The sequence below is a fragment of the Dicentrarchus labrax genome, unplaced genomic scaffold (genome assembly GCF_905237075.1).
Source record: "Dicentrarchus labrax unplaced genomic scaffold, dlabrax2021, whole genome shotgun sequence".
Lineage (NCBI taxonomy): Eukaryota > Metazoa > Chordata > Actinopteri > Moronidae > Dicentrarchus > Dicentrarchus labrax.
In genome coordinates, this window is record NW_026136710.1 from 1,787,439 (window position 1) to 1,813,608 (window position 26,170).

The window sequence follows — 26,170 nt, forward strand, 5'->3', positions numbered from 1 at the left end:
AAAACAGTAAAATCTGCACATTCTTGATTCTGGAACCAGTGAATTTTTGGGGCATTTTTGCTTCTATTGTTCCTGGCGCGTGATTCTTATTGCAGCCGCATTATTGCCCTGCTCCTTTCTCATCTCCCTGCTTATCAATCTTACTGTCTTCCTTTGAGCCAGAGCTCGTCCCCTGGTTGCTGCTGGTCATTAGTCCAGCTCTCAGCTCTCATTAGCCCGTCTCCCAGAAAACACTTGTTACCAGGCGCAGTCGATGTGCCTCTGCCTCTGGGACATTTACATTCCAGGTAATCAACCTGAAGCCATCCCCAGCTTAATCCTTGTGATGTAATAGTTGGTTTTGTCTCCAGTAAGGTGGATGTCTTTGTTACAGTGCAATGAGCCCTGACCGATCAATAGCAGCGTCCGTTTAGAATTAGGAGTTTCTCTGCAGCAGCGTCTGTTTTTGAAGCATCGTCTGCTGTCTCGGCTCCAACTTTGTGTAGCTGACCTTCTCTAAAGGTTAGAGAAGCGAGCTTGTGACCGAAATCCGGGTGGGGAAAGTGAAAAAGCATCTCTTGCCCCTCCCAAGTGCTCCAGTAGCCAGCTGATCAGACTGTGGTTGTAAACTTCCGAGTTGTGCCTGAGATGGACGTTCTCCCGAGTGTGGCCTAAGCACGTGCGACCTGCCTCTAAGCGAGCTGCGGTGGCTTCTCGGCAACCCGTGACGACCCCCTTCGACTCACAGACTTGTGTCTGTACAGGAGAGCAGAGACAGACGTTTGTCTTGGAGTGTTCAGCTTGAGCTGAATCTCTGTGGTTTGAAGTTCAGTTTCACTCCTGTTTGTACTTTCAGATTTCTGCTTTATTTTACTGTTTCATGTTCGCTTTCAGCTGCGTAGGAGTCGGTTGAAGTTACTGCTGATGGAAACCCAACAGTTCCTTATTTTACTGCTTCATAATAAAAGAGTTTAAATAACAAAATAACCGGAGACTTTTATTGTGAAGAACTTATAGGAAGTTAAATGTGATTGTCACCGGAAGCGGCGCTTAGGTAGCTGCTCCAATCTCTCTTTTCATTCAGTCTTGAGCTGTCTGGACCATCGCGGCGCTCTGCCTGTAGAGACACACCTCCAAGCCAATAGCCATATTTTTGGTGAAATGAAAATCCCTGTCCTGGTGCGTCGACTCAAACTGAGGCGAGCCAAGCTTGCGTGCGTATGAAATAAAGACTGGAGTTTTCCACCAACTCTCAGAGCTAATTAGCCAGCCAGCTACAGTCGATAAACTCTTTTCATTTTAGGATAATCTACGAGTACTGTAATGTGCATTATGTGCCATGCTAGAATGAAAAGCCTTCCGGTAACTAAGGGGACCGTCCCCCGCTACCCAAACCCCTACAACCACCCACACGTCTTACCTGCAGTGGCGAGCCCAGTCTGTGTAGCTTTAGACGGCACAGCTTAGGGAAATAGTTGTGAGGCCGAGAGCACCACAGAGAGCCTGTGTGGTGTAAACATTTGAATGGCAAATGTGCGGCTCTGCATGTAGAAACACATAGCTGTCAGACATGCTCAAACGTAGCGCCATGTGACCGTGGGGGTTTGCATGTAGCGGTTTCAGCAATACAAACAATAACCACAAACCTAGACCTGCTGCTTTACACTGGACGCATCTAAATATCATCATACTGGGTTTAAAATGATTATCAGCTCAAAGATCTTAGTTTTAAAGCACATGTCAATCATTTTTAGCTGTTTTATTTACATTTCCAAAGTAAGCTCCGTCATGCACAAAGCCTCATTCATGCTGTATTAATCAGCCTGCCTCTATTATTGCTTTGCCCTTCAACTCATTTAAAATACTGCAGCCGCGGTTTTGATACACACTAATCTGTGAGACCTTAACACACCAATCTTACTCGACTGACACTGGCCGCCATCGTCAGCTAGAATTGATTTTTTTTCTTTCATTTAGAAATCCTATTATTTTATGTGCCACCTAATTTCATCCTCAGAAACTGATTGCGCCACATCCAAAATATCAATTTTAAAGTTATCCTGGCTCAACATGAGGGGACAGACACTCTGGAGGCTGCGTTGCATTAAAGGTCCAGTGGGTAGGATTTAGTTGCAGTGAAGTTGCAGCCAACTGAATACAGCTTGGCCTCCTAGCATGTAGAGCAAACTACAGTGAACCTTTGCGAAAATCGAGCCCAAACCATTGAGAAATATATATATATATTTTTTTTTACTTACATTTTTTGACATATGGCAGTTGTTTTGGGCCTGAACCCAGCAGGGTGTGTTGGGTCCAATCTGGTTCGGTTGGAGTCGAAGCTCTACTGTACGGGGATACATTGGTTCTTCAGACAGTTCCAGGTAGTGGGTTTACCTGCGTACCATCTCCGGTACTGTTGTGTATATAATACCGTAAAACTTCTAATAATAGTCTGGGTGTTTATTTGCTTAAATCACTGAACTCCCCCTGCCTTTACTGGGGACAGGCCTTTAATTCCTTTAGCACTAAACTAAACTAAACTAACTGCTGCTTCTATTGAGTTTTGTTCAGCAAATTTGACAACTAACATGATGATTATGATGCTTCAGAGGTTTTTTTTTTCCGTCTCTCTTGTTTACCGTGTTACCGGTAAGTCAGAATGAATTAACATTATACTTTGTTGTTGATAATTTTCATAAAATATAGTGAAAGATTGAATTGTGGAGAATCTATAACTGATCTAATGATGTGCAGCATGTACATATTGACAGAAGTTTAAACATTTATATTTGTGTAGGGGATCAAAATGACTTAAAACTCCCTCAAGCAGGCGACCCGGTGGGTTTAAAGAGGTTTTATACATCAAGATAATTTCTATAAAATCCAGACCAGGCCTCTATTGGAGACCTGCATTTATTTGTCAAAACGTGTAGCCACACCAGGCTTTTAAATGAGACCTGCGTCTATTAGGGACCCTGCTTTTATTGGAAGTTTTACGGTATGTCATTTTCGGTTGAATCGAAAGGTTTGGCTTCAGAACTGAAAGTGGATTTTAATCAACAGTTGCAGAAGCTCTGCTGTGACTTTGCTTTTGATTTTAGTCCTCTCAACATGCTTCGTCCTTGAGCTCAACAAGCCTTGTTGACTGTCATGACAACCATGGTCAGGAAGGAGACGGCGCAGTGCTGCTGGAATGTTTTATCCTCAAAGGGTACAGATACACTGTTAACTACTCAATCTTTAGTTTACAGAGCGTTCCTGCAACAATAAAATGTCATTTTGAAATATTGACAAGCAGTGAATTAGATTAGATTGAGTTGGACGAGTGTGGGCTTCGAATGAATCAAACTTGAACGTTTTACAGCAAACGATTGTTTTGTCTTTAAAAATCCATCTGGAGTGCGTCTTTGGCAGTCCATGAGCTCTGCTGTCCAGAGAGAGTCTGTTTTTACAGCTTGTTAGAAAGCTGAAGAAGCAGCGTTGAGGATCCACCTGTCGTTACATCAGCTGGAGAGCCGGTCCTCTGTGAGAGCCTGGTTGTGAGTCCATGGGCCAGACAGAATCAGGGTCAGGCAGAATGACCATTATGTAATGGACATTCTGTACGCTCTAAATATAGCAGGCACACTGGCCACGACTTCACCTTGAATACTTTTTTTTCTTTCAATATGTATATAGTTTTCTACAATAACTATTCAGAGCTGGAGCCGGTTTACTAATGTGTATTAACACTTAATGTTTCCTGCTGTTGTTTTCCAATGCAGGCTGTGTGCACTTAAATGAAAAGACCTGTCACATTAACAGATTGTATTCCCGAGAGAGAGTGAAATGTCTTTGTGTGTGGCCATGAAAGATAGTCGGCCTTCACTGGCTGGAAGATGTGCATCATATCGGACAATATCAGCCTACTCCAACAACACTGCGACAAACTGACACAATATTTTCTTATATAAAGAAAGGAATGACTTATTACATTTACAAGAGGGGACAAATGATTCATAATTTTTAAAATAAAGTTTCCCCCTAACTCATCAAGTCAAAAGGCGAGCGGATTGTTTATTATGTGGTTAACGTGTCCGGGTACAGACGGCACTGTGTCTGTGAATGAGGACGACAGTTCGGTCTCTGCAGTTGCCCTCCGCTCTGCCGTCCGGTTTAGCATCTTTCAGCCCTTTTTGTTACTACCTGAACACAGTGGACAGAAACACGACTCCTCCACCACTCATTCATATCCTCTGCTCTGTAACTGCCTCTGCTGAAGCTAAGCTAATATTTGAAGCTCATCTCCGCTTTGTCATCAGACTGGGAGACTGCTGAGGTCTTACTGGCTAATTGTGCTTTATAATTACATTTTCTTTTGAACTAATGACTTACAATTAAAGTAGTTTTTACACACCTTACCGCACACACTTTTTTTTTTTTTTTTTTTACCCTTTTATGTTTGTACTTTGTGCTGTTTCATTTGTGTACTGCTGCCGTGACATGCAGATTCCTCCCCCGGGAAATACACTAATTATCCATCTCCTTTTGACTCATGTTAATTTAATATATTACCTTTTATGCCTCAGAAGAAAATCTTTAATGTTCATCTTGCTCTTCTTATTTTTTTGTTGTTGAAATGATACCAAATTAAATGTTTTATTTTGCACACAGCATCGAGGTAATTTACATACAGTATAAAGAGATTAAGTCATTGTTTTTTACAATTATGAATAAAATAATAAAAGTAATTGATATATACAGATAAAGTTATAGATATACTGTATATCTTCACACAGAATATATCTTCTCTCCCTCACTGTTTGTAGATTCTCACTATACATCTGCACATTACTGCTTCACTGCATTTGGTTTGTACAATGATGAGATTGAATATAATCTAATACAGCAGGTCGAAGCTTTACATCGCGTCGTAGTGTTGAAATATCATTCATAAAATCTGACCCGAACAGAATTAGTTAACAAATGAAGCCCCCCTTTATGAACGTAGTGAAACAGAAATCTGTGGACTAATAGAGGGTTTGAGTCTGGGGAGGAATCCTTAATGTAGAGAGGATCATTGACGAGGTTATTGGCACCGCTGTGTTTTATTAGGATTGCATCACCTCCACCTCCTCCTCTGTTTTCACGCTTTAGCCATTTCTTCCCCTCCATTCTTTTCCTAATGCCCCCCATCACTCCCCTTCTCTCTCTCCTTTCTCTCTCTCTCGCCTTGGCATTCTCCCTCTCCATCTGTCAGACTTCTGGAATGGATGATGGAGAGTCGCGCGTTGCCTAGCAACTGCGGTTGCCATGGGAACCCGACCCAGAACTGCTGCATTTGCTTGTCGACGGGGAGAAATGAAATTGATTAAAGGAGGAATAAAATGAGGCGATGAGAATTGGAGAGAGGAAATGGAGAGGACGACGTTAGAAAGGAGAGCAATAAACGGACCGTTCTCCTTTTCCCAGAATGCCGCGTTTCCCTCCTCCCCCGGAGGCCAGGATGCTCGTGTTGACAGACTGTCCACGCCTCCAGTCCTTCTAACGTCTGTCCTTTTTTATTCATCCATCATGATTCACACTGTCTTCACATCAAAGGAATCTGATTTCAGATTGTATGTTTGAGTAACAGGGCGATGATAAAGTCATTTTCTATCTTCAAAACATGTCAACAAGTATCGCACTCATTATCTTACTACATCTGTTAATGCAAGAAAGGCTTAAACCCACTATAAGGAGTTTTATCTGGTTATAAACCAGTCTAAATTTAATACTAATGCCTCTATATGTTCAACATAAACTCACGTCAGAGAGACTGGATATAGTTATTATTATTCTAACAAAGACAAGTCTTAAATATGTTTTGCGGCTCCAGACAGATTTTTTTTGTTGGCTTTTGAGCAAAAATGGCTCTTTGGAAAGTAAAGATTGCTCAACCCTGGTGTCGGAGAAACTACAAAGCGAAACGAATTGAAATGAAAACACAAAAGTCCCTCTCTAGAGCCAGTGTTTGTGGTTTGTCTGTTCTGGGCTACTGAAGAAACATGGCGGACTCTGCCAGGAGAGGACCCCGCTCCCTCTGTAGATAGAAACGCCTCATTTTAAGGTAACAATCACAACAATAATTCTTATTTTCAAGTGATTATACTCCTAATAAAAACATACCTATGAATATTATATTCCATTTCTGCCAATAGATCCTCCTCAGTGTTCCACGCTGGACCTTTTTAAGACTTGTGTTAAACCGTAGTTATATTGACTCATTCGCACCAAAAAAAAAAAAAAAAACCAGCATTGCTTCTCTGATTAAGAAGTTTCCTCTTTCACACACACTGAGACTCTCACCTTCTCACCCCTGTAACCACATGGAAAGGAGTTGTCATATAAGATCTGGCTTGATGGTAAATGAGTTTCTTCACATAGAAAAAAAAGGGTAGAGGGAGGGGGATTAACTTAACAGCATATACCTTCCAATGCAGTGCAGTACAACACTACATGTGAGAAAGATCCCCTGCAGATATGTATTAACTAATCCTAACCTTATGTAATCGTAACTCCTGTACGGCCTGGTTCTGGCCAACACACAGCCCCATGTGTGAAAACCATTTTCTACAGATCTACCTGAAACATGCCAGAGATACTTATCGCTGAAGCCGATCATGTCACAATCTTTCCTGTAATCTCCTGCTGCAGCTGCCCACAGCAGACTCTTGTTCCCTGAATGAAGGCTGTAAGACGGCGTGTCTGCCCCGGGTAAGGAGAAGATAAATTCGAGGAACAAAACTCTGCTGTTACATAGCCCGCAAGCTTTGTGGAAAGGGATGATGAATATCATTTTTTGCATTTAAATCCTTAGTATTCCTCCTTTAGTATTTGTGATGTCACAAATCATGCTCGCACCGCCCCCCCCCCATAAAAAATGGTTTCAATGAGCTCAGAGAAACTTTCTTTATTTAGAAGATGAATGTGAAAAACATCCTCTGTGCAGACATTAATGTGTTTGTCTAAACCAACCGAAGTAAAACACATCTGGATTCATTTCCCCAGCCAGTGAATTTGCTGATAACAGTATCTGAATGTATTTCACTCTAAAATGTCACTGCGTTCATGCCGCCGGCACCGTACCTCATGCTGCCTTCAGGTGTTGCTGGTATTTCACAGTACTCAACAAGCTTAACATGGTGTCCAGTTCTCCCCTCTACACACTGCAGAGACAGATGTCAGCTTTTCGCTTTGTTGCCCGCTTTCCGTTTTCCTCTGACCCGTCCTCCACGTTTTGGCAGCAACTCTTAGTGTGCGTGCATGCGTGTGTGCGTGCGTGTGTGATCTTTTAATTTACCGCGTCTCTCAGACAGTCTTTGTCCTTAATTGTACCTTTGACCCTTTTCGTATCGTGTTTTGTCTCCATCTTTTATGAATACGAACAAAGCTGCCATGTTAAAGGTTAACACATCAGTTTGATTGATAGTAATGGTCCCGAATATTACTTTAGATGCACGTGATTGGAGGTGGATGAGTCAGGCCCAGCCAGCAGGCTTGCAGACACTCTCCATATGCTCGTGTCCTGTGTCTATTTAGCCAGTTAACCCACATGCATAAAGCACGGGTTCTGCTCTATATTGTCTCACCACATGCAGCGCTTGATTGAGTGCGTGGGGGAATGCATACTGCTCTTAGCTTGTTGTTTTTTCGCACACTTTTAGTCTCAAGGTGTTGATAATTTTGATGTAAGCTGCCTTGCATTTATACAGCGTGTTCAAATGTCAAGATCTGCAGTGTTCATATTGCATATTCAACGCAGCAGGCTTTGTAAACAGTCAGAGTTGTTCCAGGACGAGGCATCCGCTCTGTAATTTGTTTTAAGTTTTGCAAACAGCCCTGTGGTGATGAAGTTGGAAGCTGAAAGCACGAAAGCCTCGTACCTGCCTGCAGGAAAGAGCTTTCAGTGCGTGTCAGTCAGTTTCTAACCTCAGCTCACAATCGGAAAGGAAGTGTCCTTAAAATTAGAACTCTGGTGTGTTTGTTGTGAAGGTGTTGCTAACATAATGTAGCCCAACATTTGATCCTGCTGTCCAGTGTCCAGTGCACAATCCTGGATGTTGGTTTCAGGAAGATAAATGTTCATATTTGTGTGCTTTTCCAACCGGGTAATGAGATATGTAATTTAATTCTTGTGTAGAAATAATAATTCAGACATGAAAACCAGGATTTGCCACACTGATGAAGGCTTTGTGTCTGATAAATATTTGATCCGTATTAGTCAGACCTCTTGTTTAGGCTGCACTGACAGGTTTTTATTAATTATCATACAATGATCTAGTTTTTTTTTTTCTGCCCTTTTTAACCAGCAGATAAGAAAACCTCAGGGAAATTACACACACAGTGTAGGATGGATTCATACCCAGCAACATGAGAATAAGTTTGCATGTGCCCTTTGCTAATAAATGGCTTCAGTGCTCGAATATTAATACTAGGGGCTGTAAATCTTTACAGATACAAATTCGGTTTTAACGCTATAGATGCGACTACATCGGTACGCGGACCATTAACCGGTCGATGGTCCGATAAGGTTGTGAATGTGTTGACTGAAGCTTTGGCACTAACAGCGTCTCCACTCTCGTGAAAGGTAAAAGGTCAGCGCCGGGATCTCATCGCTCTTGTCTCAGTAACGTTAGCACAGCGCACATCTAACGTTTGGAAGACATTTGGATTCTGTAAGAATGAAGGAAAGTTGGACTAAAGATCTGCCTGAAACAAGCCAGAGATACTTACCGCTGTCCAACTCGTAGAGCCGGGCTGCAGCCGGTCATGTCACAATCTTTTATCTGCAGACTCTTGTTCCCCGGCTGAAGGCTTTCAGGCAGCGTGTCCTTGCAGTCAGCGCGTCGCCCCGGGTAAAGAGTCTTCAAGATAAACTCGAGGAACAAAAGTCTGCCGTTGGGTGAAATGGATTGCCAATCCTGCACATGCACAAATATAAGGTCAACAGACCAGAGCACATCATTAAACTTGGTCAATGATCCCAGTGACAGTACCACGACACAGCCGCACCCTCCCATAGGAAGAAGACCGTAGAAGTGACAGAATCCATACAAATGTACCTTTTTGTTTTTACCCGATCTATAAACTGGGTTTGTGTACTAGGTTTCATTCGTGCCGGTGAGATGTGTGTTTGTGTGCTTGTGACTTATAGGAATTCTTGTATTTTTAACAGCGTGCATGTATTTTATGACTATTGTATCTCTCGTGGGGGGGCGTTGTAAAAGCAACCTTGACCTCGACCGTATAAACTGTCATAGCTCATGTACAGTGCTGCCTGCGCGCCAAAGGATTACATATCTGAGACGCAGCATGACCGCATGCGGGAATTTATCGCCAATCGTTGGTTGTTGGACTGATGGTGGCCAGTTGCGTCGCCCGACCCCCCCCAGCTTGGCATGTAGCAACTATGCTATAAGCCAGTATATAAAGGGAGTGGAAGCCAAGACAGATGCAGACCAGGCTCTACCTATACATCACATAGGGTGCCAGCGTTGTGTTTGAAACCCACTTTGAATTGCCAGACCTTAGTGATCAGCTAACGGTAGCGTCTCTTTAGCTTTCACTCACACTCGGCAATCACCATGAGACTGCAGAGCAAGAGAGCAGCAAGACCGGGAGAATACTTAACATTGTTTGCTAATCCTGATCTTGTACTTGAATGAATATCTGTCCCATTGTGCAGTGCACACACACACACACACACACACACACACACACACACACACACACACACACACACACACAGGCTCTCTTCCACCAGTAAAGGTCAGTGTATGTATAATGCAACACAGTCAACCCCTGTCTCACATGACCCTTCAATAAGAAACTTTTTTCTCTCTTTTCCATAAATTGATTAATGCTGGGGTTTTTTTTGTTCTCATTCACCTCAAAATGAACAGCAGCCCCGATTATACGTTCACAATACAATTCACAATAGAGCAGAAATGCACAGCTGAATAATTGCAGACGGTAAAAGGATTAAAGTCTCAGCTCCATACTAATGTTAATGAATGCTTTTATGTTAACCCGACATATTTGGGCAAGATAATGAGGTGAGAGTGAATTAAACACCGGTGAAAACATGCATTTCCTGAAAGATAACACTGAAGGGAAGAAACGAAACAAAGAGTGAGAAGACAGAGACAGTCTGAAGGTGCTGCAGCATATTCTCTGTAAGATATCTTTAAGAGTTTCTCCATCAAGTTTAATATTTTGTTTCTTTTGAGTTGAAAGCTACAGAAACAAGAATTATTTAGTGTGTCGATAATACATAGTATGTATTTTAGGATGTGTTGGTGTGAGGCTTTTATTTATAATACCATGAGACGGGATTTTAGTATCACTTTGTCCTGATGATTGCTGTAGAAACACGTCCTTTATGTGACTGAATAATCTACCAGGAATCCTTAAGCATATTTAATTTGCCCCCTCATTCATTTCAATGAACCGCTCTGTGGTTTTCGTTGGGAACCAAAGTTGTCGGGCTGGTTTGCTAGTAGAAAGGTCACGATACGATAAGTAAACAATTCTTGATACCATTGTTTGCCCTCGGTCCCTGTTTAATATCTGCTGATACAGAGTCCTGATCCAATATATATATATATAATATATAATAATAATATAGGTGCTCTGCATTCAATGTAGAAAAACGTTTCATACAACCAAGCTCTTTTTTATACCATATAATTATAGCCAGTAAGTATATATACTATATTTTTTACACTAAGTAACTAATTAATAAAGTAGGCCATAAAACCTGGGGGTAACTCACCTGTACAGCGGCACTAGTTGCCTTCTTCATGCTCCTCTTCTTCCTGTGGCATTTCTACGACAGACTAGAACATTTGTGGGTGGATGTGCTTCCTCTCCTCCGTGTAGAATAACAAGGATTCAGCATTGACCTCCGAACTCTTTGTGATGTCACAAATCGTGCTCGTAGGCCCCGCCCCTTTAAAAATCAGACGTTCAAAGAGCTCGACGAGAATGTGAAAACATCCTTTAACTCTCCAACTCTGCACAGACGTCATTCAAACGTCTCACTGTAGGAACAAGAAGGAACGCTGGTTTCTGACCGGAGGGAACTTTAACTCGTTTGTCAAGCGAAAATGTCAAACATGTGTCAGTCCCAGATTCTCAAATGTGAGGATGGCTTTTCTTTATTTATTATATTTAATTATTTGAATTATTGTAATTTGACTATTTGTGTGTTTTTGGACTGCTGGTGGAAAACAGGAACTGATGGACATTTTATTTGGGCTTCAACTAACAGTTATTTTCCATAAAGCTGCTGAATGTGAAATTTCTTCATTGAAATTTGGCCATGCTTAATATACAGGGTTGAGCAAGTACACTATTATCTGTATAGCCATAATGGGTGGGGCTTACACTGAAACTGATCAGAGGCTGCTGTGTTTATTAGAGACAGATTTACAGAACAGCCTCAAATGGAGCTCCAAAGCAATAGATCTGATCATAACATTAAGAGAAACTATTAACATAAGATATTTATTTATTGGAAAACAAGATATTGACACGTTTTACTGTTCATACTCAACCGTACTTAATATGCGCCCACGCCTTTCCGCCATATTGACCGATGCGTCAGTGGCGATGTAGACGGACGGACGTGCAGCAGCTCCTTGAACTTTTTCAGAAATCAAATCCCACAATTCATAATGAATCCCCGGTTCTGGTCCCAGTTCTGGATCCTCAGCCCTACCTGCTCGGCCTGTGTGTGTGTGTGTGTGTGTGCGCTGATGATGGACGACAGAGGCAGCCGTCAGCGTGGTATTTTTAGACAGTTCAGGTGATCTCGCTAATGAGACAAAGCTCACAGGAACTCGTGTCTGATTTGTGTGTGTGTGTGTGTGTGTGTGTTCTCTGGAAGAGGCCATTTGTTGAATTAGCTGGGCAGTGTTGAAGTGTTCAGCGATTAAGGTTAATCCTTGAGTCTCGGTGATGTAAGAACTGTCGTTTTTCCCTTCTGTCCCTCTCTTAATGCCTCTCTCGCATGTTTAGTCCTTGCTATTGAAAACCTGTGTGTGTGTGTGTGTGTGTGTGTGTGTGTGTGTGTGTGTTGTGTGTGTGTGTGTGTGTGTGTGTGTGTGTGTGTGTGTGTGTGTGTGTGTCAGTAGCACCCATTCTGCAAACAAGGATGCCCTGTGCAGTCGGCTGTGTACATACGCCATGTGTGGATGCATGTGAGCATGTTTATTTGTATGAGCTTTAGTGTCAGCTTGGAGCGAAGGGGAAATGATGCATCACGTCTGGAGGAGAGATAAAGCAAGAGGGGAAGAAGTGAGAATGGATGATAGTAAGGCACGAGGCCCCAAAAACAAATGGCTCCTGCTGCGGGCGCGCCTTAAACTGAATCAGTGAGGCCACTTAATGGAAACAAAGGCCACTTTTTAGAAGCGAAGAAGCTCATTTTCTGTTTGTTCTGTGGCGGATTTCTGCACCCGAGCTGTTACAGACTGTTTAAAGGGAGAGATTCGTTTCTACTTTTCCAGGTTTTATCAGGTTATTTTGTCATATTTCAAAAAGAATCTGCTCCTGCTTCAGTTTGCTGGTGATGCAGACTCAACACTTCCTCCGTGTTTCCATCAGTACAACAACACAATGGTGCAGCTGTACACGTAATTCTACCCCTCTCCACTTCACTGTTGTGTGCGATATGAGACTCAAACATTCGTATTTAATGGAGAACGTGTGCCACACAGGGATGGGAATTGGGGGAATTGTACTGATACAAATACCATTATCGGTTCTGCTTATTGGTTCCATTCTTTGTCGGTTCCATTATTGATTCCTGATGTACTCAGTGTAGTTAGATCGTTTCTTCCTCTCCACCACCTCCTCCTTGTTGCTAGTTTCCCGCATCCTCGACACATGAGATTGACGTCATTGTTTTGCAACTGTCAGACCAACAGTCGGTGATATATTCTCCCGTTCGTGTGTGCTGCGCCATCACGACTGTCAGAACAACGGGCTGGCATTGATAAAAGGAATTCATAAGCTCAGTGGCACACAGTTCTGATGGATCGGACAGTTTGGAACCAGTTTTCTGGAACCGGTTCTCGATTCTTCTTCGGCCCTCCATCACCTTATTGTCTGACAGTCCATCGTTCTGCTCTCACACTGCGATGTCTTACAGGCAGCAGTTCCCAACCTTTTTCTATCACTGAGACAACTGACGACCCCTAAGTGACATATTTTATGGATATTTCAGAATAAAACTGATAAACTGTGTACAGTTAATCCAAATAGTGAATCCAGTAACTGTAGGAAGATTTGGATGAATTTTGAGCAGATTACTCGGTTCTCTCTCTGCGGTATGTAATTTTAACAATGTGTTTCATTGTCCCTGGTGTTTGGTTCTTATTCTATCAGCTCTTTCATTGATTTTTAAGGCGGTCTATCAGAGAGTGAAGGCTCTGTGAATAAAGTTTGTGTTCAGGTCTTCAAAGTTTGGATCTTAAATAGTAATTTGAACTTCTAAACAAGAAAACGTCAGGTTTTCAGTATTCTGGCATCAACTTGAACAAGGATCTGTTCCTGTGACATCCCGAGTAGAGTAAGAAAATAATCATTTCTGTCCCAGAGATTAAATTTGTCTCGGTGCTACTTGCTGCTTCACCTAAAAACCAGACTCTGGTACCGAAACGAGGCACTGACATCTACGCAGTGATTGGGTGCGTTAGCTGCTGGTCGTATAGGAACCGGAGCCACATTGGCAGTGAGTTTCGGCCAGACTGACCTTTTGTCAAGAATGAGATCTTGTTAGCCATCTATTTTTTGCTAATACCTGATGCTAATCGGGTAAAGCCGCAGAGAGGAAGTCTAACCAACGCATGCAAAACACTGAGCGCCACTGTGCCTCAGCAACATACAACACGCTGCTGCTGCTTCGCTCAACCCACCCCCACACTGTCCTCTCGTCTCTGTCCTCTTGAAGCGCGTCTTTGTTTTGACCACAACCGACTGTGAAACCGCCCCGTAGCGCGATAATGCCTCAGACATCAGGGGATCGACGGTACCTCGCCGGCCCCGGCTCCACTGTACATCTCATCTCTGTGTCTCCGCACCATTGTACACACATAGCCGGTAGCCACGGAGGCAATCGCCATGGCAACAGCGGGTCTCATCCCTGCGAGCAAACGTAGATGCATCTTTATTCCCTCCCCGCCCCACCGCCCCTCCTCTTCCACAGATAATGTTTCATTGAGTGTGGATTTGACTGCGCGTCGTGAGATTATTATCCATTGTCGTTGTGTTTGAGAGTGACACAGAGTGTGTCATTTTCAGCCAATAATGCCTGGTGCCATCTTCTGTAATTAGGAGGTGTGTGTGTGTGTGTGTGTGTGTGTGTGTGTGTGTGTTGTGTGTGTTGTGTGTGTTGTGTGTGTGTGTTAGTAGGCTGGAGGGAAAGCTCAGAATCTGCTGCTGTAGTGTCCCTAATAAGAACACGACAACCTCAACCATTATTAAGGCTAATACAGTAAATGGGGCTGCCCTTCTTTCATCTTCATGTGGTCTTACAGCTGTTCGTGTGTGTGTGTCTGGTTTTAACTCCTTCTTCCCTTGACCATTACCCATTAATACCTTTTTATTTATTTATTTATTTATCACCTTTGATATCACAGACAAAACAGATTTCTTTACCCGAATCCGCATGTACGCATAAATCATCCACTGGCCGCGCGGCCACGTGGATATCTCGCTCCTCTACCGGTCTATATCTCCTTTTTAAATGTCGAGCAGCATGAGCTTTTCAGGTGATTTCTTTATTCTGTGTCGTATTGATGTGTGAGTGTTTCAGACATCTTAAATGTTTCGCTGCACGCAGTAAAGCCACTGCGGCAAATATCATGTGACATTTAAGCAGAAAAACTAAAAACTGTTGTCTTAAACTTGTCGAGACGGAGGAAACTCTGCAGAGGAAACGGAGGGTTTATCCAGAGGACGGCTGTTTCTCTGTGTGAACCTGGACTGAGTGGGTAACCTTCTGGATGTGCAGAACAACAGAACGTTATAAAATATCAGATCCTGACTGGGGGATGCACGATAATTATCAGGCCAATAAAGGGAAATTTATATTAGAATTATTTGTGATAATTGAATTTCAGACGATAAGTTGTTGATATTTATTTTGAATAGATTTTGATAGGCTTCATGCTCTCTGATCTTTTGGTTGTAACAGAGCTACAGAATATTAGATTATCACCACACCTCAGACTTTCTTATCAGGTGTGTAAATACGACAGGTTACAAACTGAAAACACGTCCGGGTGCTGAATCCTAAATGTGTAAAATCAAAAAGCAAATACGTAGGACAGCACTTTTTTAAATTTTACCACACAGACGTTGAGCAAGCCGCCCTTCTTCAGCATGTATCAGCAAGCTCACAATGAATATACGCAGGAGGGATAAGGTTATCACAGTGTTAGGGGGCAGCCATATTGTTGAGATATTTCAGTCTGGACCAACAGATCAACCATCACTGCCACCTGTAGAGCCGTGCTGAACACAATGAACAATATCAGCCAAAGCATCAAGAGATTTCTGTCAAATAATCAACAGTGTGGGTTCTTGTCCTCATCGCTTCCTGTCCTTTCTGTGTGTCCTCCAGGTTTCCTGCTGTTCAAGGACTTCTGTATGAATGAGATCGACGAGGCCGTGCCTCAGCTCAAGTTCTACGAAGAAGTAAGTATCCTGAGTGTGTGTGTTTGCGGGATTAGATGGCATCACGGGGATGGGTGAGAGATTAGGCCTGTAATCCCGCTCATTCAGATTTAGCCCTGTTTTGTTTGCGGCGTTAAGCTGACCCCGTGTGTCTGTTTCAGATTAAGGACTACGAGAAGCTGGACTCCGAGGAGGAGAGGCTGAGCCGCAGCCGGCAGATATACGACGGCTACATCATGAAGGAGCTCCTGTCCTGTTCACATGTGAGGGCGCCTTCAGATCCGCACTGATGCACTCGAGGTCGAGCACACACAGGTTGCTGTACTGTAGTGGTTCCCAGTCTGCAACCAGATGGGTCACAGGATAAGTGTGAGGGTTGTGAGACGATCAAAAGGACAGAAAAGGAATAATTTTTCTTCAGTCTTCAATGTTTCTTGTGAAGCGGCCTTTAAAATGACTCAAATCAAAGAGTAGCTGCGCTGCGTCTGTAGTCTAAGTATTTTCTAATGTTATCAATTGATAGTTTGGTCTATAAAATGTCAGAAAAAGTAGTTTAAGCTGATGTCGTCGGCTTTATATGTTGAATCCGACCAGCTGCGTTCACCCAAATATATTTAATTTAAAATGATCTTAAATAAAAAGGAGCTGGAACCTGGTTGCTTCCTTCCTAAGTCCCGCCCCTTTTTGTGCTGTGCTCCAATAACAGTTGAGCAAGCCGCAGTCAGAACATGTTCCTTTCCTGTCCTTAGATATGCTGTGTGCTTTGTGCTAAGCTAATCTATGTTGAAAAGACAACCACATTTTGAAGATGGTTAAAAGATAAAAAGCTGCAAAAGCCACGTGTGTATAGAGAGTCACATCTTATACAGTAGCTTTAAAATGTAACCAGCAAGCTAACAGTTGATGACGATCGGTTAGGTAGTTAGCCAGTATATGCTAACATTAGCTAACTATATATGTGTCTCTTTTATCTTTTAACCCATCTTCAAAATGTAGTTGTCTTTTCAACATAGATTAGCTTAGTTTAGACGCTTCCTGCAGCAAGCGGCTGCTCTTGTTTTTATGTTGGGAACCACTGCAGTAACGCAACACGAGTACCAGACAGACACACACACACATCATCAACACACACACACCAACACACCATCTTCACATTCAGACGCAGAACAACAGGCTGTGTGACAGTTACACATGTGACTGCGAGTTCTGGACGACCACCGGGACAGAAAGACGTGGACCTCGTTGTGTAAAAGTCACAATGGCAGTGATGATTCTGTAACACCTCCGAATCACTTCTATTTGTTAACTGTGTGTACAAGGACTCTCAATGTACGTACACAGAAGACGAGGCCAACAAGCTCCACAGTGTCAACACAAACATTAAACTACTATGTACAGATATAAACAGTCATAATGTTTCCCCTTCACAGTGAAGAGCATCTCTCCCTTTTATATATTTACAGTTTTCCCTCATTAGTTGCACCGATACACTCCTGCTCACTGTCTGTTTACAGTAGTACATTCACTTGTGATGCCTTAACATGCCTCCTCGTTGCCTGGTGAAGGTCTAGTGCAGAAATGTCGCAGAAAAAACATGTAATATTGTAAAGTTACCCAGCTCATCCCACTCCTCTGCACCTGTCTCAGGAAACAGATTAGAGAGAGACATTTTCATTCATGTCAAATGTACAGTATCCATGGAATTATAAACACGAAGCATAAAAGCTTTACAGAGCAGGAATGAACCCTGATGATCTTTCATTAAAGCTTTAACAGCAGAATAGAAGTTGTTTTATCCATCGCCTGTGCAGCCTGTGCGAGGACAGAAAACACGCTTCACTCTCACTCATTAGGTGCCAAATATCACCGAGCATTGAGGCTCGTTGCGCAGTTCTGTCATGGTTGAATAAAGCTGTAGGGAACATTTACGTAACAGACACCTACTGTATGTCTGAATGACAGAAGCTGTCACTTTAACAGATACATGAAGCCAGAACTCTTCTCCTGAAAAACATCTACGTTAATATGATGATTTTATTGGTCAGAATTGATCTAAAAAAGGCCATAAACACAACAAACTGAGACCAGGTTCAATCATACACTCATAAAGGAGCTTTAAGTATGGCTTATTCATTCAAAAGTATCAAAGTATAAGTTCTGCACTAAACCAGTAAGACTGCATGCACTGGAACACAGAGGCATGATGGGAAATCCTTGCAGTGCCGCTCCCAGAACCAGCTGGAACAAGTCCGTCCATATTGACCACAAACAAACAAACACACACACACGCACACACACACAGCGCCGCTTTTGTCCTCCTGCAAGGCAACAATTTGGGATGTAAAGCAAAGTTGGTGCTTGCTGCCGTCTAAAGGGAGGAAGTTATTAAACACACCGCCCCCACACACACACACACACACACACACACACACACACACACACACTGGTCCTGTTGGTAGCGGCCTCATAGCTGCGTCATGTTACATGTTACACTGGGGGATGCACATCCTCACACAGAGAAAACAGAACTGAAATCACCGTAACGCTGCATTGTTACTGACCCTTCCCTTTATTTTCTCCTCTTTTGTCTCAGCCATTTTCTAAGAAAGCAGTGGACCACGTGCAGAGTCACTTAACAAAGAAACAGGTTCCCCCAACTCTCTTCCAGGTAAACACACCTTTCTCTATGTTCTGTTTCTACCATGTCCGCCATTTTGCTGCTTCTGTTAAACTGATGTGAATGAAATGAGGAAGAATACTGTGATGGAAAGAGAGCAGAGCACAGCCGCGCACATGATTCGTGTCCTTGACAGTAATGACAATAACCAATTAAAATATTGGAGGCCTCCTTTTATTTTTGTACTTCACACCCTCAACACGTCTGAGGGTGTAAATTATGCGCACACACACACACACACACACACACACACTAACCTTTGCAAACCTCATTTTATAGTACGCTGAGGTTTCCGCCCTTTCTCAGAATGGCTGAAGGATTGATGATGATTTGTGTTTAGCCAAGATGTTTATCACAGTTTCTGGCTAATCTGGCAAAAACAGGTAATGAGGCGATGCTGAACGAAGCCTGGTTACTGAAAACTGCCGCCTGTAACGGCACCCACCTGTCACTCGAAGCGGCCACGCCCTTAATGACCTACAGAGAACAAAATGGTTGTTTGTACCAGGCTGTAAACATGTTTATTTCTGCTGTAAAGTTGGACATTTTAATACGGAGACTGACTGCTGGAGCCAGCCTCTAGTGGCCGTTAGAGGAACTGCAGGGTTTGTTACTTGGTCTAAACAAACAGAACATCTATTTAAATGAATAAATTACCCAAAAATAAATAACAACACTTAGTTAGTGGCGTTACTTGTTGCTTGCAGCCTGCGAGTCCTCTCTGCTGCTGCACATGAACTCAGTTTGTGGTACTTCCTGTCTCCGGCCGCTGATGCTTTCAACAGCGTTAACAATAAACCACTATCACCAGCTCTATCTGCTCGGTGTTCCCCACACAATTAGTGAGAGCGGATGCACACACTCCCACACTTTCATAAATTAGTCAAAAAATAAGTACTTCATTACATTCAGCTGACTTTGTAGTAGGGCGGCACAAACCCTCCTGCAGTTCACCTGGTTAACACCACAGGTCCCAGGATCATTTTGTCGTTTCTGTGAACAACCGTGGTCAGATTTGATTCTGTGAGCAGTGGGGGGTTGGTGGTTGGTGGTGAGCAGCTCTTTCTGTCCCATCACTCCCAGACTGACCTGCTGTGAAAAATTCCAAAAATGACCGTTTTGTTGTAAACTCGTGTTTTGCCAGTTAAATGCTTTTAATGTGAAGCTGCAGCAGCAGGAAGTGTTCAGTTTTTGTTAGCAGTGACTCAATAAAAGGGAATAAAAGTATCTTGGCTGCAGCTGGAGGACAGCTCCCCGAAACATCTGGATCACCTCTGGTGGCTGGCTCTCCAGGAAGCAGAGTTTTCTATGAGCCGAGCACACAGCTTAAAGGCCGATATTATAGACGATCACATTCATTTAATGTTGGCTTCATTGTGCAGCCCTCCGTCCCACTTTAGTTAGCGACGTTAGCTATGGCAGCAGGACAGCTGTGAGCAGCGCTGTCTGCAGCCTCGTCCTCTCTGCACGTTAGCAGCAACTTTAGCCACCGTTTGCTAACCCACGACGTAGCTAACATTCGTTAAACTATTTGCTGTGTCACTGTTTGCTCTATATCTCGGTATTGGACTTCTCTTGGCCCACTTTTGAGGTTGTGGTGACTGTTGAGCCTCCTCCTCCTCCTCCTCCTCCTCCTTCCTCCTCCTCCCGTCTGAACTTTGTCTTTTGATACCAAAACAACAACAGTGCGGTGTTTGGAGCCAACTCAACCGACCCTGCTGGGCCTATTTTGGGAAATCAGCTGTCCGTTCCTTAAAGACTGTCACATGATTGGTTAAAAATAGCTTTTGTTTTTATTGGCTGTTAGTGCGTCAACAGTTTATGAAACTTTCACATTTCCTTATCAAGGAAACGTTCCTGAAAGTGTTTATACAATTTCCTCCCCGGCTTTAATTCGTAGTATCTATTCATGACTTCCAACTGCATTAACATTATTTTTAAACAGCACATTCATACTGTTGATAATTATACATTCAGCGTGGACCATCGATGGCCAAAAGGCCCCCCAGGAAAATGAAACCCAGAGAAAGAGAGGAACAACAGTTGTTTTCTTTCCAGCTCAGTAAATCTAATCAACAATTTCCTCTTTTAGACTACAACATGGCCTCTTATTCTGGATATAAAATTATCCCCAGTGACTTCATTTTCCCTAGAAGATATTACATCAACCTGTCAGTATTTCCTGTATATTCTGGGAGTCTCCGTGTGGCTCAGACGTTACATTCAGCTGGAGCTCGCTCGTCAAATCGCACAGACACGAACGCTGAGCGAATTAACAGCAGACAGAAGGAAGGCGGCAGACGCAGGAGTCCAGCTGAGCGATCAGAACGATGCACACACAGCATATATTCACATACATTCGCAAAGAATTTTTATCACATAGTTACTGAGAGAAACCTGGCCTGAACTGCTGTTTATGTGTCTGCCACCCCCCCACCCCCCCACCTCCCTGCAGCCATACATAGTGGAGATCTGTGACAGCTTGAGAGGGAAGATCTTCCAGAAGTTCATTGAGAGGTGAGACAGGGGAGATGGAGGGTGGAAGAGTTGCACCAACGTACAGTGAATTCATGTTTTTAACTCTTGTTTTATTTTTGTTTTTTCCCCCTCAGTGACAAATTTACTCGTTTCTGCCAGTGGAAGAATGTGGAGCTCAACATCCATGTGAGTACAAGCTTTGTTTTCAATATGAGACTTCACAAATGTTACAGCATCAGTCAGCTACACTGGTTCCCAACCTTTTCCTTAAGAGACCTCTTTTCTATCACTATATTTTGTGCATATTCTATATTCTATTCAATAATATCAATAACAGTAGAGAACAGATGATGAAATGTACAATGAAGCCAAACAGTGAACACAACAACTGCAGGAAGTGTGTGTGTGTGTGTGTGATTTTGATGAATTTTGAGCAGATTATTTCCTGTGATTATTAATAAGAGATGAGTTTTGCTGATATTTTATTGAAGAACTTTTTATACAATTCTTTGTCTGTACTATGTATTTTTTAAGTTTTTTAACTATCATACAGACTTAAAAGGCTTTTTTTCATATATACATTCAGTGTTTTGTTCTCATTGTTCTATCAGCTCTCGGTTTCTAATGCAGGAGGAGTCTGTTTATCAGAGGATGAAGGTTTTCTGAACGTATCTGTTCAGCTCTTATCCTGTTTATAGCCAGTTTGCTGGTACCCAACCTTTTCATTGTGGTTTTACAGGGTGATAAAAGTGCAACAAGGTAAAAAAAAAAAAAAAAGATAAGGGAGTGAAGCTCAAATCAATTAAAACATTTAAAAAACAAAAACAAATCAAAAAATCAAGAAGAACAATGCAAATAAAAAAAATTAAGTTGATAAAGTTATAGTTTTGTCTTGGGACAATTTTTTAAAAGAGTGGGAATCCTGAAGTTGCAGAAATTAAAGTATATTCACCTCAGGCAGTATCTTTACCTCACGTCGCCCCCCCGGCTCCCTTTGAAAACTCTAAAACCACCAAATAGACTCTGATGTCTTTGAGCTCCGGTCCATTTCATGCTGCTCTCTGTTACAAATTAACCAAGGCTGTGTAAACACTGCGTCCTATGGACTGACAGGTTCATTGGACAGCTTTAGTGATGACTCATCCTGCATCAAAACCCAAACAATGTTTGTTCACAACAACAACAACAACGAGTCATGAAGCGCTTGGTTACCAAGTTGGATCAAACATTAAACATTATAGTCGGGCCGCCACCCACTAAAGACTTTCCTACTCGAATAATCGTCACATGTTTATGATATTAATTAAATTGTTTAAATATATATATGTGAACAGCTGTTAAATGCTACAGACAGGTACAGACAACTAATAGGACTGCTAACTAGCTAATAGCAGCTAGTACAGTTAGCATACTCTGATAGGTGATTTTACTGTCCGACTGAGACTCGGCAACGGTTCAGTGGACTATTCGGGGCCGGCTCTACATTATAGGTAGACAGACAGGAAATAACTCGAGGTTTACTTACTTGCCTTTTCCCTGACCTTTCAACCACATGTCATGGTCTTCATCAGCAGATAGTGTTGTCATGGGTACGAGCACCTCTCATCAACATATTTGTTTAACCAAATCACCATGTGCACTAGAACCGGATCCTGCGGTCAGTCTGGTTTACATTCACACCACAAACGAGCCACATCAGGAACCGGGCTCCTCCTTCCAGACGATCTGGTTTTGGTTCGATCTGGTTTTGGGGTCTGCACAAGACTTAACAACCAAACAGGCTGTGGGCATGAAACCTCCTGAAAGATATTCTCTCCCGTTGTGCCTCTCCTAACATCCCTCTCTCCTCCCCCTCCTCCTCCATCCATCCCCAGCTGACCATGAACGACTTCAGCGTGCACCGGATCATCGGCAGGGGCGGCTTCGGAGAGGTGTACGGCTGCAGGAAGGCCGACACGGGGAAGATGTAAGGAAGCAGAACAGAGAGTAAAAAAGCTTCAAAGGACTCGGGTCCCACCGCAACCACCTGTGTGTAAATGTGCGCTGTGTCTTGTTCGAATGTCAGGTACGCCATGAAGTGTTTGGACAAGAAGAGGATCAAGATGAAGCAGGGGGAGACTCTAGCGCTCAACGAGAGAATCATGCTGTCATTAGTCAGCACAGGGGTGAGTTAAGCAGCTGTTGGCCTCATTATAGTGGACGTTAAAGCATCAGTACATTGATAAAAAGGTCACACTCGAACTGAAAGACACACACACACACACACACACATAAATAAATAAAACAGTCACACCTACAGTCGGAACAGTTCAGGTGTGTTTAAGTATAGTTTTTGTAGCACTAACAGTTATTATTTTTGCACATTACGCTGCCGTCTGTGATGCTACACTAACTTCCTGTTTACAAAGTTCAATGCTTTTGATTGGAAAGTGATACTGATGTTGCCTAGCAACCAGTTTACACCTTTCTTCAAGTCCGCCCTCTAGGGAGCGAGATCAATGAATGTGACAACCCTGTTCTCCCCTACATTTATCTGATAGTTACTTTTTATACGTACAGCTTTACTTTTACGTTGAAATGTACCTTTATTTTTTGCTGCAGAGGTCAGTTTCTGATCTGATTCTGTCTCTCTGTAGGACTGCCCGTTCATCGTGTGTATGACGTACGCCTTCCACACCCCCGACAAGCTCTGCTTCATCCTGGACCTGATGAACGGTAGGGTGACCTCCGCCCCGCCAGATTAAACTCCAGCCCCAGTCAGTCCTTCCCGAGACACAAAGATTGGATTACTCAGCCTGTCGCCAGCCGGTCAGGTCATGCCTCCTCCAGAGAATCGAGAGTTGATGGGATTTTGACCTCAGCGGTGACGCCTCACGCGGCTGCGACCTGCCCGTATTAGCCTCCCGAACATCTAATATCAGCCTTCCTTTAACACTCCTCACACCTCACCGCGAGCACTTCCTCTTAAGGATGGGCCCCGGCTGGCAGCCAGTTTCCGAGCCTCATCAGAGGCTGCACTCGGCGTTTCCAGCCAGTCTCACAATCAAAGCCTGAGTCACCTTTTAAAGTCAACACAGTCATCCTCATACAGCGTTACAGTGTGAGGCTGTTACAGCTTCAGTCCTGCTATAAATACAGCCAGTCAATACATACAAGACAGACTGCAGGGGCGGATGGAAGAGTCATAGAAGGCCTCCCATCGATTCTCATTTCTCCCCCGAGGAGATTACCACAACTTATTGATGGATATTGATTGAGGCATGAAATATTATGAGGTCATACTGACACACTCTGTCTGTGTCTGTGTGTCTGTGTGTGTTCAGGGGGCGACCTGCACTACCACCTGTCTCAGCACGGCGTGTTCAGCGAGAAAGAAATGCGTTTCTATGCGGCTGAGATCATCCTGGGTCTGGAGCACATGCACAACCGCTTCGTCGTCTACAGAGACCTCAAGGTAGACTCTCTCAGTCCTCTAACCTTTTTAAAGAACAACTCTGGTGATTCGTGTATTTTTCCTGTTGTCAACAAATTCCATGAAAAAGCCCAAAAGCCAACAGTGAATGCATCCATCAACAAGCATTGTGTGTGTATCACATGGTCCTTCATTACCATCAGCACACAGTTTGTTTTGTCCCGCTGCCTGACACCTGCATGATTGTTTTAGGCTCTCTTGGACATTGGCATTAATTTGGAGTCTTGGTTTTGGTCTTTGCCATCCAGTCTATAAAGATAAGGGTCTTATTTTAGCTCTTTCTCTCTTTTCATCCAACATGTGAGACAGAGAGTAGGTTTGGGGATTGGACAGATATATTGGCTATCAGTGAGTCCATCACTGGTTTCTGGTATTTTTTTGGCCGTTTTTTGTTATTTTATTTTGCTAATTTATTTGTCTGCCTCCGAAGATTGAGAGTTCACACACTGAGCCAAAAGAACGAGTGGGAGGACAAACAGCTGCAGATGTATGTTTTCACATCTAACTGTGCTAAATTAAGGGTTTATTTCGACTAGTTTGACGGCAGGGAACTTCTTCTTTCTGTGGTGAACGGTTGTATTTTTCTGTTTTAATGATGAAAATAGGTGTTTATATTTTCCTTTCTTGAGCTTTTGTGTGGTTATTTTGTTAATTAAAACTAATTGTTGTCCCAAGAATCTTGAACAGAACCGACTCGAGAACCAGAACTAATTTGGTGGAAAAGGGGGCCAAGGTGTGTTTGCTGCTGAGCAGTTTAAGTACAGTTGGTTTTTAGAGCTTTTTCACCGAAAGCTGCTGGAAACATTTGATGAGAGTAAACCGATGAGCTAAAAGAGGAAAAGTAGACCTCTTTCACAGCAGCAATGTTGACATGAAACAGTAGGGTAAACACAGGTGTTACCGGGGAAATTAATTATTACTAATTACACGTTGGCACCCTGTAAAGGCTCTGCTACACTTCCTCAGTGTCATTGGAAACGCCGGTGTTTACCCTAATATTTATGTCGAAATGGCTGCTGTGAAAAAGGTCTGTCGTAGATGAGAAGGTGTATTTGGTGATCTTGGAAATAGGGGAAAAACTCCATATTATTAGAACGGCTAAATCATTAAGGAATACGTTTTCGACCGCTGTGAATAAAACGCTAACACAGCTGAGCCGGGTGATAATTCTGTGTACATCACTATTACCTTATTACACATAATCATTTGTGTATTGATTGTAAATGAAAAAATATTGATTTGTGCAGCTTCAGACACTCCTCATCAAACGTTTCCTCCTGGTCGATGAACATTACACTGAGCAGCTGGTTTAAAATGAAACTTTTGTTTGTGAGGTGTGTTTTTTTTTTTTTTTTTAAAGATTCAGCAGGAACCAATGAGCCTCAGACAAAATGTAGAATACGGTTTATAAGAAAGTTTAATCTTTATATTTTTGAACTGTTGAAAATAAGCGAGGAATGACACGTGAAACTGTTCTGTGCTCAGTCCGCTGATCCACCAGCACACCTCCACTGATTCTGTTTCAGAACCATAGATTCATATCAGCCATGTTTTCAACTGTCCTCTGTTTTTCCTCCAATTCCCCTGTTTGGACTGGTTGCCATAATAACAGATATATTTTGCTGGAAGTCAGGGAACAGTTTAAGGGCTTCAATAAACAGTGCAGAACAATGCAGATAATACTTTTAGGCTGAGTGTTTGGAGGGGGGAAAGAGAGTGAGTCGGTTTTGCCAAACAGCGGAGGATAACCAGGACAGTCCGTCTGTGTCCAGGCAGAAGTTTCTCCCGCCGAGCGGAAATTGTAGCTTAAGTCGTGAATTAGTGAGGTCTCCAACATTGTTTCCTATGCTTATGATCTT

The 26,170-nt window shown here is 42.9% G+C and overlaps 1 protein-coding gene across 1 annotated transcript in view; it reads left to right on the top strand.

Moving 5' to 3' along the window:
* grk3 (G protein-coupled receptor kinase 3) overlaps positions 1-26,170 on the top strand; it is a 63,788-nt gene that overhangs the window by 19,552 nt on the left and 18,066 nt on the right. Inside the window, exons 3-11 of the mRNA XM_051411953.1 lie at positions 15,632-15,705; positions 15,846-15,947; positions 18,278-18,352; positions 20,817-20,878; positions 20,974-21,025; positions 22,714-22,805; positions 22,905-23,004; positions 23,476-23,554; positions 24,163-24,293. Coding sequence (XP_051267913.1) covers positions 15,632-15,705; positions 15,846-15,947; positions 18,278-18,352; positions 20,817-20,878; positions 20,974-21,025; positions 22,714-22,805; positions 22,905-23,004; positions 23,476-23,554; positions 24,163-24,293 — 767 coding nt within the window. The remainder of the gene's footprint in view (positions 1-15,631; positions 15,706-15,845; positions 15,948-18,277; positions 18,353-20,816; positions 20,879-20,973; positions 21,026-22,713; positions 22,806-22,904; positions 23,005-23,475; positions 23,555-24,162; positions 24,294-26,170) is intronic.